This window comes from Danio rerio, chromosome 17 (genome assembly GCF_049306965.1).
Source record: "Danio rerio strain Tuebingen ecotype United States chromosome 17, GRCz12tu, whole genome shotgun sequence".
NCBI classification, from domain to species: domain Eukaryota; kingdom Metazoa; phylum Chordata; class Actinopteri; order Cypriniformes; family Danionidae; genus Danio; species Danio rerio.
In genome coordinates, this window is record NC_133192.1 from 30,349,773 (window position 1) to 30,372,611 (window position 22,839).

The 22,839-nt window shown below is 35.1% G+C and overlaps 1 protein-coding gene and 1 long non-coding RNA gene across 8 annotated transcripts in view; one reads left to right on the plus strand and one right to left on the minus strand.

The window, feature by feature from the left end:
• Positions 1 to 22,839, minus strand: part of si:dkey-28g23.3 — a 199,214-nt gene that overhangs the window by 23,139 nt on the left and 153,236 nt on the right. Inside the window, exons 5-6 of one of the 5 annotated variants that reach the window (XR_012393444.1) lie at positions 3,928 to 4,010; positions 411 to 766 (exon numbers count right to left, since the gene is read on the minus strand). The exons of 3 other annotated variants lie outside the window; for them this stretch is intronic. This is a non-coding gene — a long non-coding RNA (si:dkey-28g23.3). The remainder of the gene's footprint in view (positions 1 to 410; positions 767 to 3,927; positions 4,011 to 22,839) is intronic. One more of the 5 variants, XR_012393442.1, reaches the window with a different exon arrangement.
• prkd1 (protein kinase D1) overlaps positions 1 to 22,839 on the plus strand; it is a 124,170-nt gene that overhangs the window by 3,935 nt on the left and 97,396 nt on the right. For 2 of the 3 annotated variants that reach the window (XM_073928619.1, XM_073928620.1), the window contains exon 2: positions 8,677 to 8,734. In XM_073928619.1, the coding sequence (XP_073784720.1) occupies positions 8,677 to 8,734 (58 nt within the window). Of the gene's footprint in view, positions 1 to 359; positions 523 to 8,676; positions 8,735 to 22,839 lie in introns of all 3 variants that reach the window. The other variant, XM_073928621.1, reaches the window with a different exon arrangement.

The window sequence follows — 22,839 nt, forward strand, 5'->3', positions numbered from 1 at the left end:
GGCCTGTCTGACATTGGAGCTCCTCTAACGAGTGATTCTGTCTCAAAGTTTCAACACTCGCAGCACCATACAAACCAGTTGATTGGCAGTTTGTGTGTCTTTGCGCAGCTTGTCTATCCTAGAAGCATCACCACCTGCTGTTGCATGACTGCTTAAGCTTCTGCCCCATACAATTTGACATTCAGCGTGACGACGGAAAACATCAATAAATAAATAACCCAGACAAATAAATCCATAGAAATACTCATTTGAAGGCTCAATGAAACGCTTTGTGAATGTAATATGCTGTGGATGCATTTCAAATGTAAATTATGGTATTCTAACTCATTTGGTTTTCCATCTTTTCCGTCTTCATTTAGAGGCTGGTTCTACAGGCTCACAGCTGGACTTTTGTTTGCCACTCCACTCACCCTCTTTGCCTCTCCGTTTTTTTTTCATGCCGCCGTTCAGACGATATTCATGCGGCAGGTTGTGAGAAATCAGCGTGTCAGGCCTCGAGTTCATGTGGCAGAGCTCAATGGTGTAAGCCATCCAAACACTATTACATCAAAAGTCAAGTTTCCTTCGCGTGTTGGCACTGTCTGCGTGATTGGACATTACACATTAGATCTGTTTCCTGATTCATAATGTATTATATCCTATGAGAGGAGACATCCATTCCATTCTCCAGACCCTGATGTTTAATTCAGACTGCTGGCTTGAATCACGGTACCTCATGTCATATATGAATCCTTGTAGCAGGTAGAGAAAAGAAATGATTGTGCAGCTGGAAGACATGAAAACAAAAATCCTTTAACTTTACAAAGTTTTTATAATCAAATACTGAAACAAATGATGTCTGCAAAATTGTTGCAAACAATTTGTTTGTGTTATATTAAAAAAAATTATGTTTAGTAGTGTTCAACTTAATTTGTTTGTTAAAATTCAGTAAAAATAAAGTGTTTACAACTACTTTAACTAAAAATTTTTAGTAAATCCAAGGAATCATCTTTGATTTTTCAGTGTAAAACCACTCATCGCGCTAAAAATACCAGTAAAAATTGAGAAAATTGCTTTGGAAGATTTTTTTAAAGTGCTTTGCTGAGCAAAAACTTGAATCCATTCATTAATTTCCCTTCAGCTTAATCCCTTATATATCAGGGGTCACCATAGTGAAATGAACCTCCAACTATTCCAGCATATATTTTACGCAGCGGATGCCCTTCTAGCCGCAACCTAGTATTTGGAAAATTTGAATTCATTCTGTATCAAAAGCATTTTTCTATTGACTAGAAGGTATAAGATTAAATACACAGAAACTTTGCTCATTAATGATATATTCATCTACACGACTGTAGATTGTAATAGAAACGTATGTTGCCTGCTGCATATTACTGCTTACATAAATGTTACACAAATGTGTCAGTACAAAAAGGAAAAATACAATTCTTTTACTCTATTTAGCAATGTATAGTTTTGCTTAGTAAATACCTTTTAAGGGTATTTAATGATTTTAAATATTTATTTATGTATTTACTTATAGGACTACACAATATATCATTTCAGCATCGATATCGCAATATGATCATTCGCAGTAGTTACATCGCAGGAAATATGCAATGTTGAGTTTGTACTATAATTGATCATTTACATGTGTTTTGATGCCTGTGATTGTCAAATGATTTTAAAAGCATTCAGGCATAAGAAACTGTACCATTTGCAACTTTAACTACAATTAATCGTATTAAATTATTTTTATGATTCAGTTCCTGTACTTGAATACTGTTAGACTCTCATTCTTTCCTAACCGATAAAACAATTGTATATTTTTCCCGATTGTATTTATAGATTGGTATGCATGAAAATACTCACAACACATGCAAATACAGAAATGCACAGACCACAAAGAAAATGTGTTGGGGGACCACAAAAATGTAAAAGATTGTTTATTAGATTTTATGGAGACTCACTCCCTCTGCAGAATCATCTCAATCCATCTAACATTTTAAATTATTTCCAAATAGAAATATTAAGTCATCTGGTGAAATTGTTTTCATATCATAATATAAAGATGAAGTCAGAATTATTACCCCCCCCCCCCCCCAGCTTTAATAACTCATCTCTGATAACTGATTTATTTTATCTTTGCCATGATGACAGAACATAAAATATGTGACACTAGTATTCAGCTTAGATTGACATTTAAAGGCCTAACTCGGTTAATTAGGTTAACAGGTTAGGGTCATTAGGCAAGTTATGAAGCTTGAAGGGGCTAACAACAATAATTAAAATAATTTTTTAACAAAAATTAAAAATGGCTTTTATTTGAGTCAAAATAAAACAAATAAGAATTTTTCCAAAAGAAAAAGAATATTATGGGACATACTGTAAACATTTCCTTGCTCTGTTAAACATCATTTGGGAAATATTTCAAAAAGAATAAAATTCAAAAGGGGGCTAATAATTCTAACTACAACTGTATATCGCAAAATAAAACATTGTTGCAATGTTAAATTCTTACAATATCATGCAGCCCTACTTACTTACTTACTAAACAAGTCAAAATATCCTTATATTTTTAACAGGGACCAGTGATGGGTCCAGAATAATAGCTGATTTTCCTTTTAATTTTATACATATATTTTAATTTTAGATTTATTTATTTTTGTGAGAACTCGGTTCATATAGCATCCAACACATTCACACTTTCTTTAAGTTAAATACATATATTTTATAGTTTGAAATTTAAGCATGAACTGCATGAAATATTCACTTATATCAACATACTGAATGAAACTGAAAGAATTTCTCTCTCTCTCTCATGCAAAAAAGAAGCATCATATAATAAATAAACTAAAACTTTTTCATAAATAGTATCTAGCATCAAAATAAAATTGAATACCTAAGAAAAACTTATTTTATTTATTTAAATGTATTTATTTAAAAACAAATACTAAAACACACCAACTATAAATTATTTTTATATTTATTTATTTTATATATTTACAGCATTCATAGAAGCTCAAGTCTGATAAAGATGTTTTATAGGGGAACTGATATATCTTGCCAATCCTTGACACCATGTGTTTTTTCCCATTTCAAGTGTAAAATCACTTTCTGCCTCCTGCACCCGGGGAAAGCTGGAAACCACTGTCCCAAGGCTGACCGGCCTTTGACACGTCCTATCACTCACAAGTGCTGTATTAGGTGCTGTAGTGACATGCGACAATACAAATCCTTACAGCATCAGTGTTTGAGCCGATACTTCTGAGGTCAGCAGGCTTTCACAGACAGCGTGCAAAATATTTACAAATATAGTGTGGATTACGACGTGATGGCTGCAAACACCATCACCTAGGCTTAAAGCCCTGCACTCAATTAAGCATTTATCAAAAATTAGTGTACTTGAAAGATTTATGGATTATCTTGAAACAGGTTTATATGTAAGCTGATCGCACGGAGTTAGCAGGTCATCGCTCATTACCGTAATCCCTGATCATTTGTTTGAGTCAGACAGAAACAAACAGGTTTAACCAATCAAAACACTGAATTAAAGACTAAATTTAGGTCAGAGGTCATCAACATCTAATTGGATCCTGCACAGTGAAGTGCAGCAAACTACAGCCCACTGTGGTGTATGGTAATATGTGACCATTAAGCTAATTTATTTCTCCACACAAGCTCCAGTCAAGAGGACAAATCCTATCACTGCTGGGCATTTGCTTCTAAGATACCACTTTAGCCCCATCAGTCCGTCCTACACACCTCAGTCACGCAATTTCGTTTGATGTCTGGAAAGGATCCCAAGGGCGGTTCACACGTACAAATAGTTTTCCATTTTTAGGCATACATATTGGAGCGCCCACATCTCTTTCAGAGATCTGCCCGTAAATTGTTGTGATGTAAAGATTTTCACATGTGAATTGTTTTCAATGTATACATGCCCACCTGCGAATTACTGTTCCCATTTGAATTTGCAGAAATTGATTGTTCTTCATCCGCGAGCTATGAGTGCGAACCGGGGATCAGAGCTAAAGGACAGAGTGAGCAGAAGAAAAAGATCTATCATTAATATGAAAGGAGATTTAGAAGGAGGTTTCTTGCTTGTAAATGTGAAGGATTAAACAATGATGCACTTTGCTTGCATATAAGACATATTTAACGCACTTGTTGCGCACTCACACTAGTTTAAATTGATCTAAATGACATATTTTCAGTGTCCAAAAGAGTCAAGGTCAGGTGTTAAATCAAAGCACCCCTCTCTGAAATGAAGATTTGAGACCTAAAAATGTAAGATTAGATACACAGCGCCCCCTAGCAGACGTTGTAGAAGGATGTGTGGAGAGGTTCGTGTTTGCTCTTAACAGAAATTACCTTATGTCCATGAGCAAATGTTAACATGTAACAAAATAGAGCATTTTATTTATTTAAAAAATATAATAATTTAAGGAAAATTTATTAAAATATAACCAAGTTTATTCAAAAGCACAAACCATATTTACTCAATCAGTTATATTTTTACTATTGCAAAATGTCACAAATGTTAAATTGGTAAATGTGTAAATGCATATTTAATCAGTTAAATACAATGAACTGCATGCATTGATAATATAACACATTAATGCTTTTCATAACACATTGATATAACACATTAATTCTTTGATCAGTTTATTTTAATTTATTATTTATTCATTCATTTTCCTTGGGCATAGTCCCTTTATTTTCAGGGTTTGCCACAGCGGAATGAACCACCAACTTATCCAACATATGTTTTACATAGCGGATGCCGTTCACTCTACAAAATGCAAGGTTATATTGACCCCATTTTCGGGTGTAAGAGGGATTAACCCAACAGCATGGTTATTTTTTTAATTAAATTAATAGGACCAAAATTAACCTAATGTTTGGGTTAGTCCATATTTTACCTAATTTGGGCTTAATTAACCCAGCATTTCTGGAAAACTTATTTTATTATTATTATTAAAGATTTAAATTTTATTTTATGCAACATCATTAAAATGAATTCTAATTAAATTTAAGAAAAATGTAATAAAATATTACAAACTCATAAAAATTACAATATTTTTTTCTAATGCAAAAGGTTACAAATGTTAAATATGCAAATGGGAGTGCTTTTAACCCATTTAAAAATAAACAACTGCCCGCACAGATAATAGAATACATTAATGCATTAATTTACATTAGCGGTTTATTTTAAATTATCATTATTTTTATTAAACAATAAATATTTCATATTTATGCAAATCAGTAAAATATAAGATCACATAATATTTCCTACCTAAATTTAAAGCAGTATAAAATTGAGATCATTATTCAATGCTTTTATTCAACGTCCTTCACCAAGACTATCTTGTGGCACTATGAAAGATTTGCATCAGCTCACGCTTTGCCTCATCATGCCTGTAGATGGCAGTGCTCCACAAAATTTAATGTGCGAAAGCCCCTCACTGAGAGCCAGTCTTGACTTCAGTCTGTTTCTGCTGGAGAAACCTAATTATACACATTTCTTTTGAAACCACAGCTCTTGACACATTAATGTATCATCAAAATATTTTTCGCTCATTAATATGACTTGTTTGTGCTACTGCTTACTAATATCTTGTGTTGTTAACATGCCTATTAAAAAAGGCATTTGGATTAAATCTGATTTTACATAAGGCAAAACTCACTTGTCAATTAGGCTGTGCGGCTGCATAGGTGCTTTTCGACAAATAAACAACTTAACGAACACACCGCTGTGGCATGAGAGGCTAATTCAGAACAAACTTCGTCTCAAGTCAATTTGGCGTTTTTACGCCATTTTATAGCAACTCAGCATTATTTCTTAACGGAGGTTTTGTTGTTTTCGTACCTGTTGTCATGTCACCACAATACTGACTAGTGCCAGGAGGGCAGCAAATATATAGACTATCATGTGACCGAAAAATACAAACTCAAAGAGACATTTAAAAGAGCGGAGAGTGCGAAGGGCGGAAACCGTGAGGGGAGAAAGACGGGTCGGGAATTGTTCATTTAAGCTTGACCGGAAAGAGCAAAAGGTTTGTTGAATGGCGGTTAAAGATATATTGTCATACTGTCGACCTTTTGGATAACTTTTAAAACCTGCTAATGATGCATGGAGCATTAGCCTAAGTCATTAGGCCTTAAATTGTAGTTACCTGAAGCATCACTTCTCTCTAGTCGTCCGTCAGAGTATTTTGTTTATTTATACACATGGATTAAAAACAACTTTGCATCACATTAATATTTAGAATAAAAGTAGAAAAAAAAGAAAAACATAAATCAATTTATGAGCTATAACTACTGACTGCGGTGATCAACGATCAATGACGTCAGGTCTTAAAATTATTTGGTGTTAATTAAATTAGGCTATTTTCTTATTAGTTTTATTAAAAGAGTTTAATAGCACACCCCGAGGTGATATAACTTACTGATAAACGACTAACGTTAGACAATAATAATAATAGCCTAATAATAATAATAATAATAATAATAATAATAATAATAATAATATTTATAGGCTTAATAATAATAATAAAAATAATAATGATTATGACGACAATAATAATATAACGTTAGTGTAATTTAACTGTTATGTACTAAAGACATATTTATATGTTAAACTTACTAAATTGTATAAACATTTAAATATTTACTATGTTAAACAAACCATCACCATAGCAACATCACAAAACATCCTCCTCGACTGCAAGGTAACTGAGCTTGCGAAGATGCTCGCACACGTTTACACACACCACCATCCATACGGCTGGTCTCTGTCGAGATGTGTTGTTGATCCTATCCTGTGTTGTTTGGCTGTGGCACATTTTTTCCGCATTGTTTGTCTCACTCATTGTCTTCGTCGCGCTCACAGTAGCTGCAGTCTGTGCGCGCCTGCATCAGCAAGAGCGCGCCTTATTTGCGGGTTTTAAACTGTTGTCTGAGCGCTCCGAAACAAAGTGTGATTTGATGGACACTTGTTTGTCCACATTAGAAAACAACACCGCTTTTTTCCATGATCTCCCTCGTCATTTTTTTCCTCGCCTGCATGTAGTTCTGGTAAAGATGTTTTAGAGTCTTGCTACTTCTGAGAAGGCGAAATTTTTATAGAAAATGTGAAGCGAGGCACGGCGTATTTACAGCACCATTTATGTGTGTATGATTGTGTATCTGCGCGTGTGTGATGTGGTGGAACAGAAATCCCACTGTGCTAAATGACCTGTGACTGAAGTCTTCCATGTCAACCCTATGATTCACACTGAGCCCCCACGTCACCGTGCACACACATGCTCAAACGAAGTCGGCTTCTTACTGACGCCAAACCAGGGCCTATGGAAGCGCGTGCACACACCTACGCGCGCGCGCAAGCTGAGCACCCATCAGAAATATTGTGATTTGATGATGTAGCGCGCAGGCAGTTTCTTCAATGCGTACAATTCAGTTTCCGCCCAAGACGTTCGAGGAAGGAATCCTGCGAGGAGTTGGTCGAAATGATTACTGTTTTGTGCTTCACCTCTGGTGTTTTGTTTTATTGGTACAGAAAGTGAAGGCGGACTCCAAACAAACAAACAGCGAAAGTGGGGGGAGAAAAGCTCTCGTCAACAAACCTCCGAGTGAGAAACGAGACATGCGACCGCCTAATTCCCACTGACACTACAAACCTAGATAAACACACAACATCAGAATATCATTCATTCCCTCATTCACATAGTGTTGCCAAATTGAGCTTTATTAAGCTTCGCTCCACTTCTACATTAAACAGCAACATGTTTTTTTCCTCTCACTCCGTACCCTTTTTGCCTCTCTCACCATCTGTTAAATCATGGGGGAAAGGGGGGAAAAGTTGGGAATTAACAAGTTTCCACATGTTGCAGGTGAAAGTGGCACAATTTTTAATTATACCTGGACTCCACTAATTCCAAATACTTAATATAACAAATGGCAAATCAGCTCCTGGCTGTTCCCTGGATAATTGGGACTCGCTGTACTCAGAGTTTCTTTAGCGTCTGCTACATTAATTAACGCTGCAATGAACCCAGCCACAATATGTTCTGTATTTGTTCAAATTGATTCCCCTGGTAGCGTCTGTGAAAGGTGGGAAAGCACAGGACGACGAGGCTCCAACCTGAGCTTCATTAGTTCAGCTCAAAACCCACTCGGCCTGCCACTGCTCCTGTTGAGCTCTGTGGCTTACATGTATGTTTGAGCTGGGTAGTATAGAGTAAATGGCACATTCGTGACCGGATTATGTGGTCGACCTAATGTCCCGATAAAAGAGATGCCATGCCAAGTGATTTGGATTAGGGGCCGTTGCTTTTGCTTTCCAGGACAAAGATACACACAGTAACCCACCCTAACCCTAAGTGTAACCTAAGAGGTTTAACCTAAAAGTGATGTAACATGTCTTTTCAATATGTGTCCATCCAGTGAGATTCTATAATGAATGTCACGCAGAGTGGTGTATTAAACCAGGCCTTAGGGAAGCAAATTAAATTCTGTCCTTTGCCACAAAAGCCAAAAAATGCAGGCTAATCTTAATATACAACCTTAACATGCCTCCCTTTGAAGGCTGACGCCAGCAGGTGGGCAAAAAATATTATCAGATTCCTTCCTAGAGTATCACACCTAAAGATTGTGAACAAAGAAATTGATCAATTTGTCCTTTTGCCATTACAGGAAGTCTTGCATCTGCCCACATCTGGACAAATCATTTAGTGTTCAGGAAAATAAAGCGGTAAGTGGGAGATTTACCCATCCCCCTTTTCTTTTTCCTTCTTCTCCTCACTCTCTTTCTTAATCAAGCAATTTTACAATCCCTCCTCCACTCTCTCTCTCCACACATGCACACCTAGAATAATTATCCCGATCTGTGCTAGAGAGTGTCCTTCTGTCTACCAGCAATGTCTGCATTAATGGCATCTCTTTCCCTCCTCTGGAGTCTCTACCTATTTTGGATTAATTTCAGCTCATCGTTCTTTCTCGTTTTCTCTAAGAGGATTGCGCAGAGAAGCCTGTTGTACGCCCACACACAAAATCTCCTGTCTCCGCCCTTATGTGTTACAATGAGAGATAATGGTTAAGAGACAGGATTTCGAAAATGAATGGCTTTACATTCCATAAACACATTAAAATGAGTTCTCTTTGTGTGTGTGTGCGTGTCTGTATAGGGAAATGTGACAAAAAGGGTATGTGAAACAGAAAATAGAGAGGTTGAGAGGGAGGGAAAGAGAGAAGAACTACTTTGTGTCTGAGTGTATTATTAAGCTTTGTGTTTTCAAAAGCAAAACTCAGTCACTTCCAACATTTTGCCAATGATGTTTTTCTCAGCTCAAAATATAATGAAATGCAACTAACATGCTTTTATTCAGACAAGTTTGTCACGGCGCTAATTTTCAGTAGTATCACATTTTGTAATAATATTGCATATTAAAACTTGCTTCATTCATTCATTCATTCATTCATTCATTCATTCATTCATTCATTCACTCATTCATTCATTCATTCATTCATTCATTCTCCTTTGGCTTAGTCTCTTTATTCATCAGAGGTTGCCACAGCAGAATGAACCGTCAACTTATCCAGCATATGTTTTACACAGCGGATGCACTTCCAGCTGAAAAAAGTGTTGCATGCAGAACTGTTGCAAACAATTTATTTGTGTTGAATATAAACAAACAAATTAAGTTTAATAATGTTCAACTTAATTTGTTTGTTTAAATTCAACACAAATAAATTGTTTACAACCACCTTACGTAAAAAAATTGACTAAATCCAACGAGTCATCTCTGAATAATTTTTTTCAGTATACTGGGAAAAATTCATACGCACTCATTCACACTCATACGGCCAATTTAGTTTACCCAATTCACCTATAGCGCATGTCTTTAAACTTTGAGGAAAACTTGTGCACTCAGAGGAAACCAACGCCAACACGAGGAGAACATGCAAACTCCACACAGTAATGTCTACTGACCTAGTCAGGACTTGAACCAGCAACTTTTTTGCTGTGAGGCGATCGTGATACCCACTGTGCCACTGTGACGCCCATTTTGTATTTATATCACATATTAAAACTTGCTTCATTCATTCATTTTCCTTCAGCTTAGTTCCTTTATTCATCAGAGGTTGCCACAGTGGAATGAACCGCCAACTTCTCCAGCATATGTTTTACACAGCGAATGCCCTTCCAGCTGCAACCCGTCACTGGGAAACACCCATACACTCTTATTTACACTCATACACTACGGCCAATTTAGTTCATCCAATTCACGTATAGCACATGTCTTTGGACTGTGGGGGAAACCGGAGCACCCGGTGGAAATCCACGTCAACACAGGGAGAACATGCAAACTCCACGCAGAAATACCAACTGACCCAGTCGGGACTCGAACCAGCAACGTTCTTGCTGTGAGGCAACAGTGCTAACCACTGAGCCACTGTGTAGGCTCAGTTGCTTCAAACAAGTATTATTATTATTATTATTATTATGTTGATTCATGTAAAGATATTAAAAAACAGATTTGTTGTAAAACTGTTCACTTACCCACAATCAGTTTGCTCAATAAAGCCTTATTAAACAACATGCTACATAGCTTAAATGCTGCAAACAACAAGAATTTTTTTTTAAGTGCTGGGTTGTTCTAACTTAAACACTGAGTCAAATATGGATAACTCCAACAGTTGGGTTAAAAAAGGTCATTTTAAAAAATTAAACCAACATTAGATTTGTTCATATTTGTTGAAAAAAACCCCCAGCATTTTTTAGACTCTAGGACACAGTAAGTTAATGTCATATTATAACCAAGGAGATATAATTGACTGTGACAGCCACTGTGACAGACACCACTAATAGGTTTTGCTTTAATTTGCCCATATCAAACCATAGAAACTTATAGTAATTGATCTAATGTCCAGATGGAGAGTGGCGGTTGAATGTGTCTGAATGCAGTCAAATTTTCAACTTACTGATTGAGGCAATGCTGGTATTCACATCTGAGATGATTTTCTTGTTTAAATTGCTTTCGAACAGTTATTCATATATTTTATAAGTTAATCTGCATAACTGACATACTTGCCATGGAAAAACTAAAGGAACAGAACAGAAAGAGTAATGCCATATAGAATCTGACACCACAAACATTCCTCTAAATGCTGTATAAATGCATAGAATCAGTCAGCATAGCAATTGAATAAACTGTGGGTGTTTTCAAAGCATGCACCACACAGATACTCAGGCAATTACATCTGTTAATGGACTCCAGAAAAGTGTTTTCTGACAATATTAGAGAAAAATTTTTATTACAAATTCGTTTAGGGAAGCTTTCAGAATCTTTATAGTTGTCTCTTTTAAGTTGGAGGCTGTTTTTATAAGCCGCAATGTTTAAAGTATTACTATATATAGTATACAGTTGAAGTCAGAATTATTATTATTATTATTATTATTATTATTATTATTTTCTTTTTTAAATATTTCCCAAATTATGTTTAACAGAGCAGCATGTCTGATAATATTTTTACTTTTGGAGAAAGTCTTATTTGTTTTATTTCATCTAGAATAAAAGCAGTTATAAAATTTTTAAACACCATTTTAGGGAAAAAATGATTAGCCCTTTTCAGCTAATTTTGTTTTCGACAGTCTATCAGTGTATAGAAGTGTTGTGAAAAATATCTAGTCAGATATTTTATTGACTGTCATCATGGCAAATATAAAATAAATCAGTTATTAAAGATGAGTTATTAAAACTATTGTGTTTAGAAATGTGTTGAAAAAAATCTTCTCTCCGTTAAACAGAAATTGGTGAAAAAAATAAACAGGGGGTCTAATAATTCAGGGGGGCTAATAATTCTGACTTCAATTGGATATATTTTATATGTTACCACTTTTTTACAACATACTATAAATAGCTTTATAAGTGACATAACTACTACAATTTGTTGTCTGACTTCAAATAAAATAATTACCATAACAATACAAGTTATATAAGGGAAAGCACAGCAAAAAATAAAAAATAAAAAAATCAATCCATGAACTGCTAGTATTTGTATATAGAGGATACTGTATACAGACATACAAAACAATTATTTAAAAAAAACTTTCAGAGTAATAATTGGAGTATAATAATATTTATATTGAATGTTAATATAAAAAAAACTATTTATTTATTATTATTATTATCAATAATAATAAAATAAATAATAATAATGATACATTTGCAAAAAAAAACAAGTTGCAGTGCATTGTTTGAGATTTGATAATCAAACTGAACCATGTTGCATTCTTCAAATTGATTTAAAAAAAAAAAAGGTTACCAGCCAACTGGCAAGTAACGTTGTTTCACATTTTCACCAACACCACCAAATTTAACTTGCGTTCACTGAATCTTAGGCCCTGGGATAGCGATGGGGAATTTGGCCTGAAATTGAAATCTCGATTAATTGGACATTGTAACTCAATTACGATTAATGAACGATTATTTTATTTATTTATAAAAAAAAATTGCCCTCATAGTTTATTGATAAGTTATGTACAGTAAATACACTCACATATAACAAGTGAGAGATTTCGTGCATTACTTGATTTTAAAATAATTAAAGAAAGCATACACTATCTACTTTCTATGATTATTTATTGGACATCAACCTTGAACAACTGAAATTCAAACACACATTGCCTAAAAACAACAGTCACTTTTTTCTTATAAAAAAGTGAAAATAAAATAACTTGCGCTTTTGGAAACAAAATCATTTGAAAATAAGCAGTATCTCTTTAAAATAAAATAACTCTTGTATCCTGTAAATAATATTTTAAACAGTGCATTTCTTAAATCTTCTGTAAACAAGTTTTTTTTTAATGTAAATAATACTTTTATTGTGATAAAAAATGAGCCGGCCCAAGGCATCTCTGGCGCAGCTTCCAATCATCGTCAATGTAGTGCAAACGTGCAACGTGTAGTTATTTTTTGAAAGTTGCGTGGGTATGCGACCACGCGAAGGATGTGCCGGACCGTACATGTGCGTTCAGAAGTATAAATCAGCCATAATAGTGTGGGGTCACGTGATTCCACACACGGTAGGGAAAATAATTGAAAAAATGACCTGGAAAAATTAGACTGATTATAGGTTCTGAATGTTCACAGTATTTCAAAGCCAAGTTACTTGTAATGGAACGTTAAACCATAAAAGTAACAAATCAACAAGTTTAACATTCCTAGCCCAGTGGTTAAATGACACATGGCACTGAAGTGTTTAGTTTATTGAACGGCATCCCGAGTTCAATTCTCGGCTCAAAGTCCTGTGCTGATTTTTCCATGCTTTCCACACTTTCCTGTCTATAATCTCCACTGTTCTATAACATTAAAGGTGAAACCCTAAATATATATATATGTATAAAAAGATTTATTATATTTTAAAGCCTGCTACAACCAAATGTGCCTTTAATGTGACGCATTGGTGGGGAGTGTCTCAGTAATGAACCGCCATTATGGCCACCCTGACAGCGAGACTCCTCCCCAACAGAGCGCATCTGCATCTGCATAAATGAATGTATGTAAAGGCATGTGGAGGAGCCAACAATAACATGCTTGGATATAAGTACCAAAGACAGAATTGTCTAAGACAGAAGACAGTATATCTGAAAAAAAAAAACTCTCTTCTTCTATTTAGACTTCTTGTTCCATCACACACACACACACACACACACACACACACACACACACACACACACACACACACACACACACACACACACACACACGTAAACACTGTTTCAACCAGTTGTGATGCTGCTTTCTGGTGACATGCAGTATGCGTGTGGCATATGTTACACAAACATTGTCAGCCTACCACCATTTTATTGGTAAACAACAAAACTCAGTTTGGTCAATAAATGATCCGTGGGCGTGCCATCGAACTCAGGGAAAGCCTTCGGCGGGTCCCTTATGAGCGCCCTGCTGCTTTTTTTTTTTTGCGTCTTTTGTTTAAAATATTCTTCAATAAATAACTACTCTTTAATGAGCCTCTTTTTTGGCGGCAACGCATTTTCAGACATTTGCAGCCAAATGTCTTTTGTTATTTACAGCAGCTATTTTCATGCACGCCTGGCGTCGTCGATGTAAAATAACAGTAATTGCTGGATCGTTTGCAGGTTGTTTAGCTTGTGTACCGAGCCAGATGAGAACAGTTAATGAGCACAGCTTCCAGCGGCAATTAGTGAAGCAGTCGTGTACATCACAGATGATTTGCAATTAGCTAGCTACATATTATATACACTATGCCAGGAGTGCAGTAGGCGCTTTCCGTGTGTGTTTATTGGAAAGGGGGGTCGATTGGCAGGGGAGAAAGCTGTACGCAAGGATGAAGGGGACACAGGACGAGATGCTAGTGAATATTCACACCTATTCCTCAAGGGAGACCTGTGCTTGAGGGGATTTAAGCCCCGCCTCCTGCTTTATTCCACTTTAGGTTATGTTAATTGGCTTAATGGTCTGTTTCAGAGATGAAAAATTAGCTGCAGTTGTGCTGCAATGTCAGGCCTATAAAGCAAAGAAATCATATATGTGTTAATAATGCTGTACTTTTAGCTTGGCCACTATAATCACAACCTAGAAAAATGCCTTCAAAAAGTGTCAGATGATAACTATATGTATATCCTGCGTATTTGCCCTGTAATAAAACATGGAGATGTATTCAGTCTCCTATAGAAAGAGCGTATATGTCAAAAGAGCCAGCGTGTTCACAGTTTATAATAGTGCCATGCATAGGAGGGGGCGGGAAATCACTTTGGAGGCTGTTTCTTGCGTGACATCATACAGCACCCTCTGTGATATCTGGTAAGACTGTCAGGTCCTCTGACAGACACGCCAGATGGCTGTATGTGTGTGTGCGCGGATTATTTCATTGTTGTTACACTCCAGGATAGCAGCAACGTTGACACCTTTCAGTTGCTAAAGTTCAAACCTTAAAACATGAATGCATTAGGAGAAATACAGGGACAAAAAACAATCTGCAAATATCCAATGACGGGCTTTCTTTGAATCCGGTTTGGTTATCCGGATGGGAATTGCTACAAGCGTGTAACATACATTTTCAATGTCGCTAGCTCTCACTGAGGCATGGAGTGAATTGTTGATGCCATGTTTATACCACGTTGTGCTGTGATCTGACCTCATGATGTGTTATTATTTATAAGCTTGAACGTAATCTGTTCTGAGCACTGTGCATTTCTTTTCTTATTTCCCGCACAGTGTTGTATATAGCTGACTGCGAGACTGGGATGAAAATAATTTAAAGGTCAGAAATCTTTTTTTTCTCACTGAGATACCTGTGTTTATTATTATCTGAAAAAGTGTTTTCATATGTACCGTGTTACTCTTAAGGTTCATGATTTGTGCTGGTTTCTGACAGAAAATATGTCGCTGTTTATTTGCCTGCTGTGGTAGAGAAGAGATAAGAAACTGAAACTGGTGAATTGTGCTACGGCTTCGTATCTCTCTGACAGGACCTGTCAAAATGGCCACCGGGTGACAGACTCTTTGGCATATTTCTCCCTTGAGGAGATTAATTAGACCACTAAATATGACACAGCAAGATGCGAACTGCAGAGCCTCGATGGTGATAAATAAATCTTTTAAATGGAATTTAATAAAACTGTAACTTACTGAGACTAGTTTCACTCTCTCCAGTGAATCTAGTGTACAGTGAATAATGTGTTTGTTTCTCCATAGTTGTCATGTCTGGGTAACAAAAAATACCTCACTACTGTTCCACTGCATGCCATCACTGCATTTTTATTTCAATTGGCCAGACTATAATGTTTCCGAAGTGACAACTGTGATTAAATATGAGACTGAATTCAATGTGTGAGGACAGACAGAATACACAACTTACTCCCGAATTCATGATGATTGACACTTTGGTAACCATAGCAATGCTCTGACATGTTTGGTATTCAGTGTTTTTTTAGCAAAGTACTATTACAGTGACCAATGGCAAGTTAGTAAATTGCTCTTTAAGGCAAGCCATTTTACTGGTCTGCCATCTTTGAAACACCTCTTGAGCAGTTTGGTCAGGCATTGGGGAAACATCAAATTCTCCAAAATTGCTTGCCAAGCTTATGATTGAATTTCATATTAGGAATCACCAATAAAACTGAACAAGAACCGTCTCTTTAGTTAGATTTCTAAACGTCTAAATCACACAAAATCTGCAGAAACTCATGTCTGGTCTGAGCCCCTTCCCCAGAGTATAATCAGCAAATAGCAATCGATGATTGGCTCCTGTAGAAGAAGGTGGGCTTTTTTACCATATAGCTATCGATAATTGGCTCCTGTACTAGAAAGCGGGCTTTTTTTTTTTTTTTACTATATAGAGGTTGTATCTGTTTGACAAACTGAGATAATGGGATGCAAACAGCTTACACAGTATTTAAACTGAAAAGGCATGGACGGTTATTGTGGCAGCTGATGATATCACATATGCACTTGTAGGAGTTTCCCTTTTAATCACTACATTTTTAGGCGCTACATTGATAACCAAATAATAATGCATCAACTCATTTTTCACCTGTATTAACACAGGGTGTAGATGAAATGATGAGCAGATTGATCAAACCTTATCATCATTAGCTCAACTTGTTTTTGACATAACTGGTGCCGATTTATGCACTGCATTAGACATTATGAAAATCGGCTGATTAGTGCATTGTCAGGAGCACTTTTATGAGTTATGCTCTTGTGCTAATTTGCACTGTGTAATAAATATGGTCCAATGTTTCCCAAATTGACTTTTTAAAAATAATAATAATAATACTCTGTAAACAGTTTAACATTTCAGTTCATATTTATTTACTTGTCTAATTATGTACTCTTTTTATCAGTTACTGATATACTGTTTTATTTACTTGTCTGAATGTATGACAGTGTGGTTTTATTGCGTTCAGTATACAGTGTCATACCGCCATTGCTATCTAAGATGCTTCACAGAACTCGCACATAAACAGCTCATTTACATCACAAGAACAGACTATCAGGTCACACCTCTTTTGAAATTCAGAAATGTGCATTTTTTTGTCTAAGCAGAACTTTGTATCTCTGTATTTGTAAATTTATTGTATAAACTAGTGATTTTTTATGTAGCAAGGGACTATTAAAGACCAATAGGGAATTTCAAAGAAGACTTTTAGGATAACAAATGCATATATTTGGAAAAGAGTTTACAAGTGTACAGGTGTCTGTGTATCCCAATGAATACAGCTGGGTTAATTATCAGGAAACAAAAGACACTAAGGAGAATAGATTTGAAATGGCTCACTCAAATGTCCAAGCAACTGTTTGGAGTAAAGCAGTAAAGTAGGGAACATTTCTAAAAATGTGTAAATACAAATGCATGTTGACCCACAGTATTATTGTGTTGTAAGAAATGAGTGTGGTAAGATGAGAGCAAGATGTTGCCACAAACCCGTGCCAAATATGTGTCAATTTGAATCTATTTAAAAATGTGTTTGATCCAGTTGCAAGAAAGTGCCAAAAAGTAAGGCTGGTAAATGTCATCAAAAGACTGAATATCATATTAAAGACTTATATACTTATAATGAACGTATCTAATTTCTTATATTGTCATTCAGAGTCTTTTTTTGACAAATGGTCAAAATAAAAAGATGCCATGTTTTAAGAATTGTTGATATATATTTTTATACGACACAAAGCCAATATTTATGTATATATAAAGCAACTATTGATGCTAAAACATTGGTTTTGCTTGAACTAAAAATGAACATCAGCAGTATGTATATATAATATATATCATATGCGTATGTATTAACTATATTTACTATGTATATGTGATACCAGACATACGTAGAAACAAAAAAATATACAAAACAATTTTATTATAGATATTTGAATGTATTTATAATTTATATGCACATGGCAGTTCATTCGGCTGTGGCGACCCTGCATAATTAAGGGATTAATCCAAAGGAAAATTAAATGAATTAATCATATACCAGGGTTCAACACTAAGGATTTTTTCTACTGGCCCGATTGGATCAGTAGTTAAAATTTTTACTTGCCCTGCCAAAATTTTCACTGGCCCCACAAAAAAAGGTAGTTATTAGCTATTTCTTAGCCACATATTTTACATAATGTGTCATGTGAAACCATGTGTAATGTTTTTTCTAAAGTTGTGAGCATATAAATGAACAAAAAGTAATGAAATCAGCTTTATGGTTTTGTTATACATTTTTATGAATGAAAATCCACAGTATAAATGATCTTACAGTTGTAAAATGACAAAAACATATATACTGGTACGTTTTATATGAGAATTCAGTTTTAGTCTAATATTATTACATTAAAAGCAGAAAAATTACATAACCATTAGTAAAGAAGCAAATACTGGAGTTTAAAAATTCACTTAATTTTTTCGTCGTGTTGGACCCACATTAATTTCTGTCTCCAAGACGTTAGAAACAGAAAAAAAGAAAAAAAAAAACATGCTCACAACATCCAATCAGATAAGAGAAACCGAAAAGCAGTATGGTGTTTACAACTTCACAGAGAAGGTAGCATTCAAAGGCTTAAAAGCACAAACTGTTTCTTGATTCTGAAACTGTATTTGCACACAATTGATAAATAGTTACAGGCAAATTAAAATTTTGTGACAAGGCAGCACTAGCCTGATTTTGTCTACTGTCCCGAGCATCTTGGCCCCAGGCCATTGGGCAGTCCTTATTGTTGAGCCCTGTATACATACATATTGTATTTTATATCTATATATAAATAAACATGTTCTGAAATATATTATGTCTGTTTGTATTTATATAAACCTTAAATTACATCTAAGCTAACTTTTATTTTGGATGCGATTAATTGCGATACATTTTTGCCCAGCACTAACAACTATATATGTATTTTCTTGTGCTATTACTGTTACAGTAATTGATTTATTTAAGTGTTCATAAAATTCTCTGACCCCTGACATTTTTTCTCCAATCTAGAAACTGAATTGTGTAAAATAAGAGAAATGGTCTATAGACATTCCTTGACACAATATTGTGACGGAAAGTCCTCTGGAGAGCAGGTTACAAATGAAACGCGATTATGCTTCATTCATATTCATGCATTTTGATGAGGGGCACCTGCAAGTTTACGGCTAGCAGTTGGAAAAACCACCGCAGAATTCTGAAACATTCACCATAAACATTCAGTAAGCAAAGTTGCCAGCTCAGAGAATGACCAACTTGAACAAACAACTCCATGCATTTCAACTAAAAAGCACGACTTGTTAGGGGGCGTCGAGAAAAAGGCCAAAGCACGGGTGTTCAATTTACAGGTTTGAAACTGTAGATTAATGCTGTCTCCAGGGAATCTATTATCAAATGTACTCATACATGCAACAGTGACCGCCATCCGCCCTAAATCCAGCCACACCCTGTACCCAATTATGCCTGTCCCTGGCGACTGGGCAAGGGGAGGGCCTGTCGAGGTCTGCCCTGTGCTAACGAGATGGGTGACAAGCGAGTCATTAGCGGCCTGAGACTGTAGAACTAGTGATGTGAGCCATTAGGGGACAGTATCCGTCCTCTTCAAGTCCCAGCTGAACGCAGACTACGCTTCCACAGTCCCTGCCTGCCTCCACAAGCCAATTAAAGTTGTTATTGGGAGACACAAAATAATTAAAGGTGCACTTTGTTGTTTTTTATTTGGGGTGCTGAGGGACCGCCCCTGGCAGTGTTGCAATATGTTTTCTGATGTTTGCTTTTCAATTTCCCAGTTAAGTATCAAAAATAAGCCCCGGCCAGCATAACGAAGAAGCAATTTTCTCATGCGAGGGTGTTGTAATCATGTCAGTTATTTACATGCTGGTGTGATCGTGTTTCATTGCCATGGTATAAAAACTAAAAATGGTAATTGCTGATGAACTGTCAAGCAAAAATGAGGTGTTGTAGTGGGTTTTTTTTTGTCTAAAGTGTTTTTTGTGAGCATATAAATGCACAAAAAGAGTAATAAAATCAGCTTTATGGTTTTGGTATACGTTTTCATGGATGAAAATACACAGTATAAATGATTTTTCATTTTGTAAAATGAATAAAACAAAGATTAATGGTATACGTTTTATGCAGGAATTAAATTTTAGTCTAATATTATTACAGTAAAAGCATAAAAAATACATAACAATTAGTAAAGAAGCAAATACTGGAATTAAAAATATATATATGACTATTTATATTATTATCTATTACTTTTATATGAAATATAATCTATATATGTATCTGTCTATGTATATATTTGTCTGTCTGTCTGTTTATCTATCTGTAAATAAACTTCATGTGTAATATAAAGTATAACATATATGTTTTTCTTGAAGGCTCAGACAAAAGCCCTCAGTACAGCACTTGGTTTCCACCGTGCATTAACTATAATTCTATAGATTTTTACTATATTGTCTAAATTTTAAAATATATGACTTATATATATATATATATATATATATGCAGTTAAAGTCGGAATTATTAACCCCCCTTAGATTTGTTTTTTCTTTTTTAAAATTTTCCCTAAGGATTTTTAACAGAGCGAGGACATTTTCTCAGTATGTCTGATAATATTTATTCTTCTGGAGAAAGTCTTATTTGTTTTATTTCAGCTAGAATAAAAGCAGTTTTTTTATTTTTAAAAAAACATTTTATGATCAAAATTATTAGCCCCTTTAAGCTATATATTTTTTTCAATAGTCTAAAGAGCAAACCATCGTTATACAATTACTTGCCTAATTACGCTATGTTGCCTAGTTAACCTAATTAACCTAGTTTAGCCTTTAAATTTCACTTTAAGCTGTATAGAAGTTATATATAGTCAAATATTATTTGCTGTCATCATGACAAAGATAAAATAAATCAGTTATAAGAAATTAGTTATTAAAACTATTATGTTTAGAAATGTGTTGAAAAAACACAGAATAAACAAAAATTGGGGTAAAAATAATCTAGGAGTAATATTTCAGGGGGGCTAATAATTCTGACTTTAACTGTATGTGTGTGTCTGTCTGTCTGTCTGTCTGTCTGTCTGTCTATCTTTCTATCTTTCTATCTATCTATAAAGTAACTGAGCAAATAAACTTCATATATAATATAAAGTTTAAAGTATTTGTTTGCTTGAAGACAAATGACTTCAATACAGCATTTGGTTTCCATCGTGCATGAATTATAATGCTATAGATTTATAAATGCTCTGCAGAGGGCTCTGTGACTCTACATCTGTTTTTTCAAAGTAAGCTTGTTTGTGAGCTCATTTTCACTAGAGGATTCCCAAGGACTCAAATTAAATGTCCCGTAGGTTCCAGAAGTAGACAAGAGAGGGAACGAGAAGAAGACACACAATATATACACACACCTGCAAACAAACACGCATAAATCACAAACAACTTGCCACATCATTTCATCTACACCCTAAAACAAATACCATACAATCAAGAATCAACTAATTGCTAATTGAAGTTCAGCATCTGCTACCACTAGCACTAGCACTGACTTAAAGGGACAGTTTACTCAAACGTTAACGTCATTCCCCACCTGATTTGCAATGAAAATAAGACGCCAATGTTTTTTTATGTGTTACAGTTTCTCTCAGTGGCTTTGGTGCATTTCTCACAACACTACATTTGCACAACAGTTAATGCATTTCTCAAAAACAATTAATACAAACTGCAAAACCTAGTTGATAACCGGCAAAAGCAGGTCACTTGCTCAAAATGAATAGCTCATACCTCAAAAGCAAGTATTGATGTCAATGAAAGTGTCAGTGTCATCAAGATGAAAATTCCTGACTCCATTGTTTATGAACAAGATAGTCATATGGCTTTGTCATGTTTTCATTATGACAGTTTCTGTAAGTTTTTTACAATGCAATAAAGTCAGATTTTGGTGACACTTCCTGAAAATGCTCAAGACAGCACTATATACTATTTGCACAGCCGTTTGAAAACTACAGTAAAGTTAGACATCACTGCATTTAGTGAGGCATCTGAGTAGACAGACACTGAATATGTATGTTTCACATTTTTACTGCATGTGCTCTTTACAATCGTAATTTATTCACAGCATTGTGCAAAAGAATAAATACACCCTTATTTACAACAAACATAAACTTCTTTTGGGTAGAGCTGTGCACAACTGAAAACAACACTGCAGAACATATTGTAGGAACTGAACCTACAACATACACAGGTCTGTAAATCATTCATGAAATTGTTCAATTTAGAAGACATTTTTAGGAAAAAAGATTTAAATATTTTATAATATTAGCTTGACTGATTTTGACAACTAGTTCAACATTGTTGTATGTAATGACTTATTACATGACAATTTAGTTTTAGTTAATTTGACTAACATGACATAAGAAATGATAATGTTATAAACAGCAGAGAGCTGTATGAAAGCAATTGATGCATGTCCCAAATCATTTGCAATTTGTTGAAAGGAATGAGAAACTGCCACTATGATGTGCACAAATGACTATTTGTTTCGAGAAATGTATTAACTGTTGTGCAAATGTAAATAGTGTTGTGTGAAATGCACTAAAGCGACTGAGAAAAACTGTAATGAAAAATCAAAAGGATCAAGGGTTTTGTGGGACTTTTATTACATGGACAAAAAATAAAGGATAAAACGAGATGACAGACCGCATAAGCACTAGCACTGTCATTAAAATACTGGGGTTAAATAATTTTCATATTTAAAAGACATTGCAGGGAAAATGGAATTTAATGTAATGTTACTTGTCGGGTCTGAGACCCACTTTTTATCTTATATCAATCAGGCAGTGAAGATCACGGAAGCAGATCTTA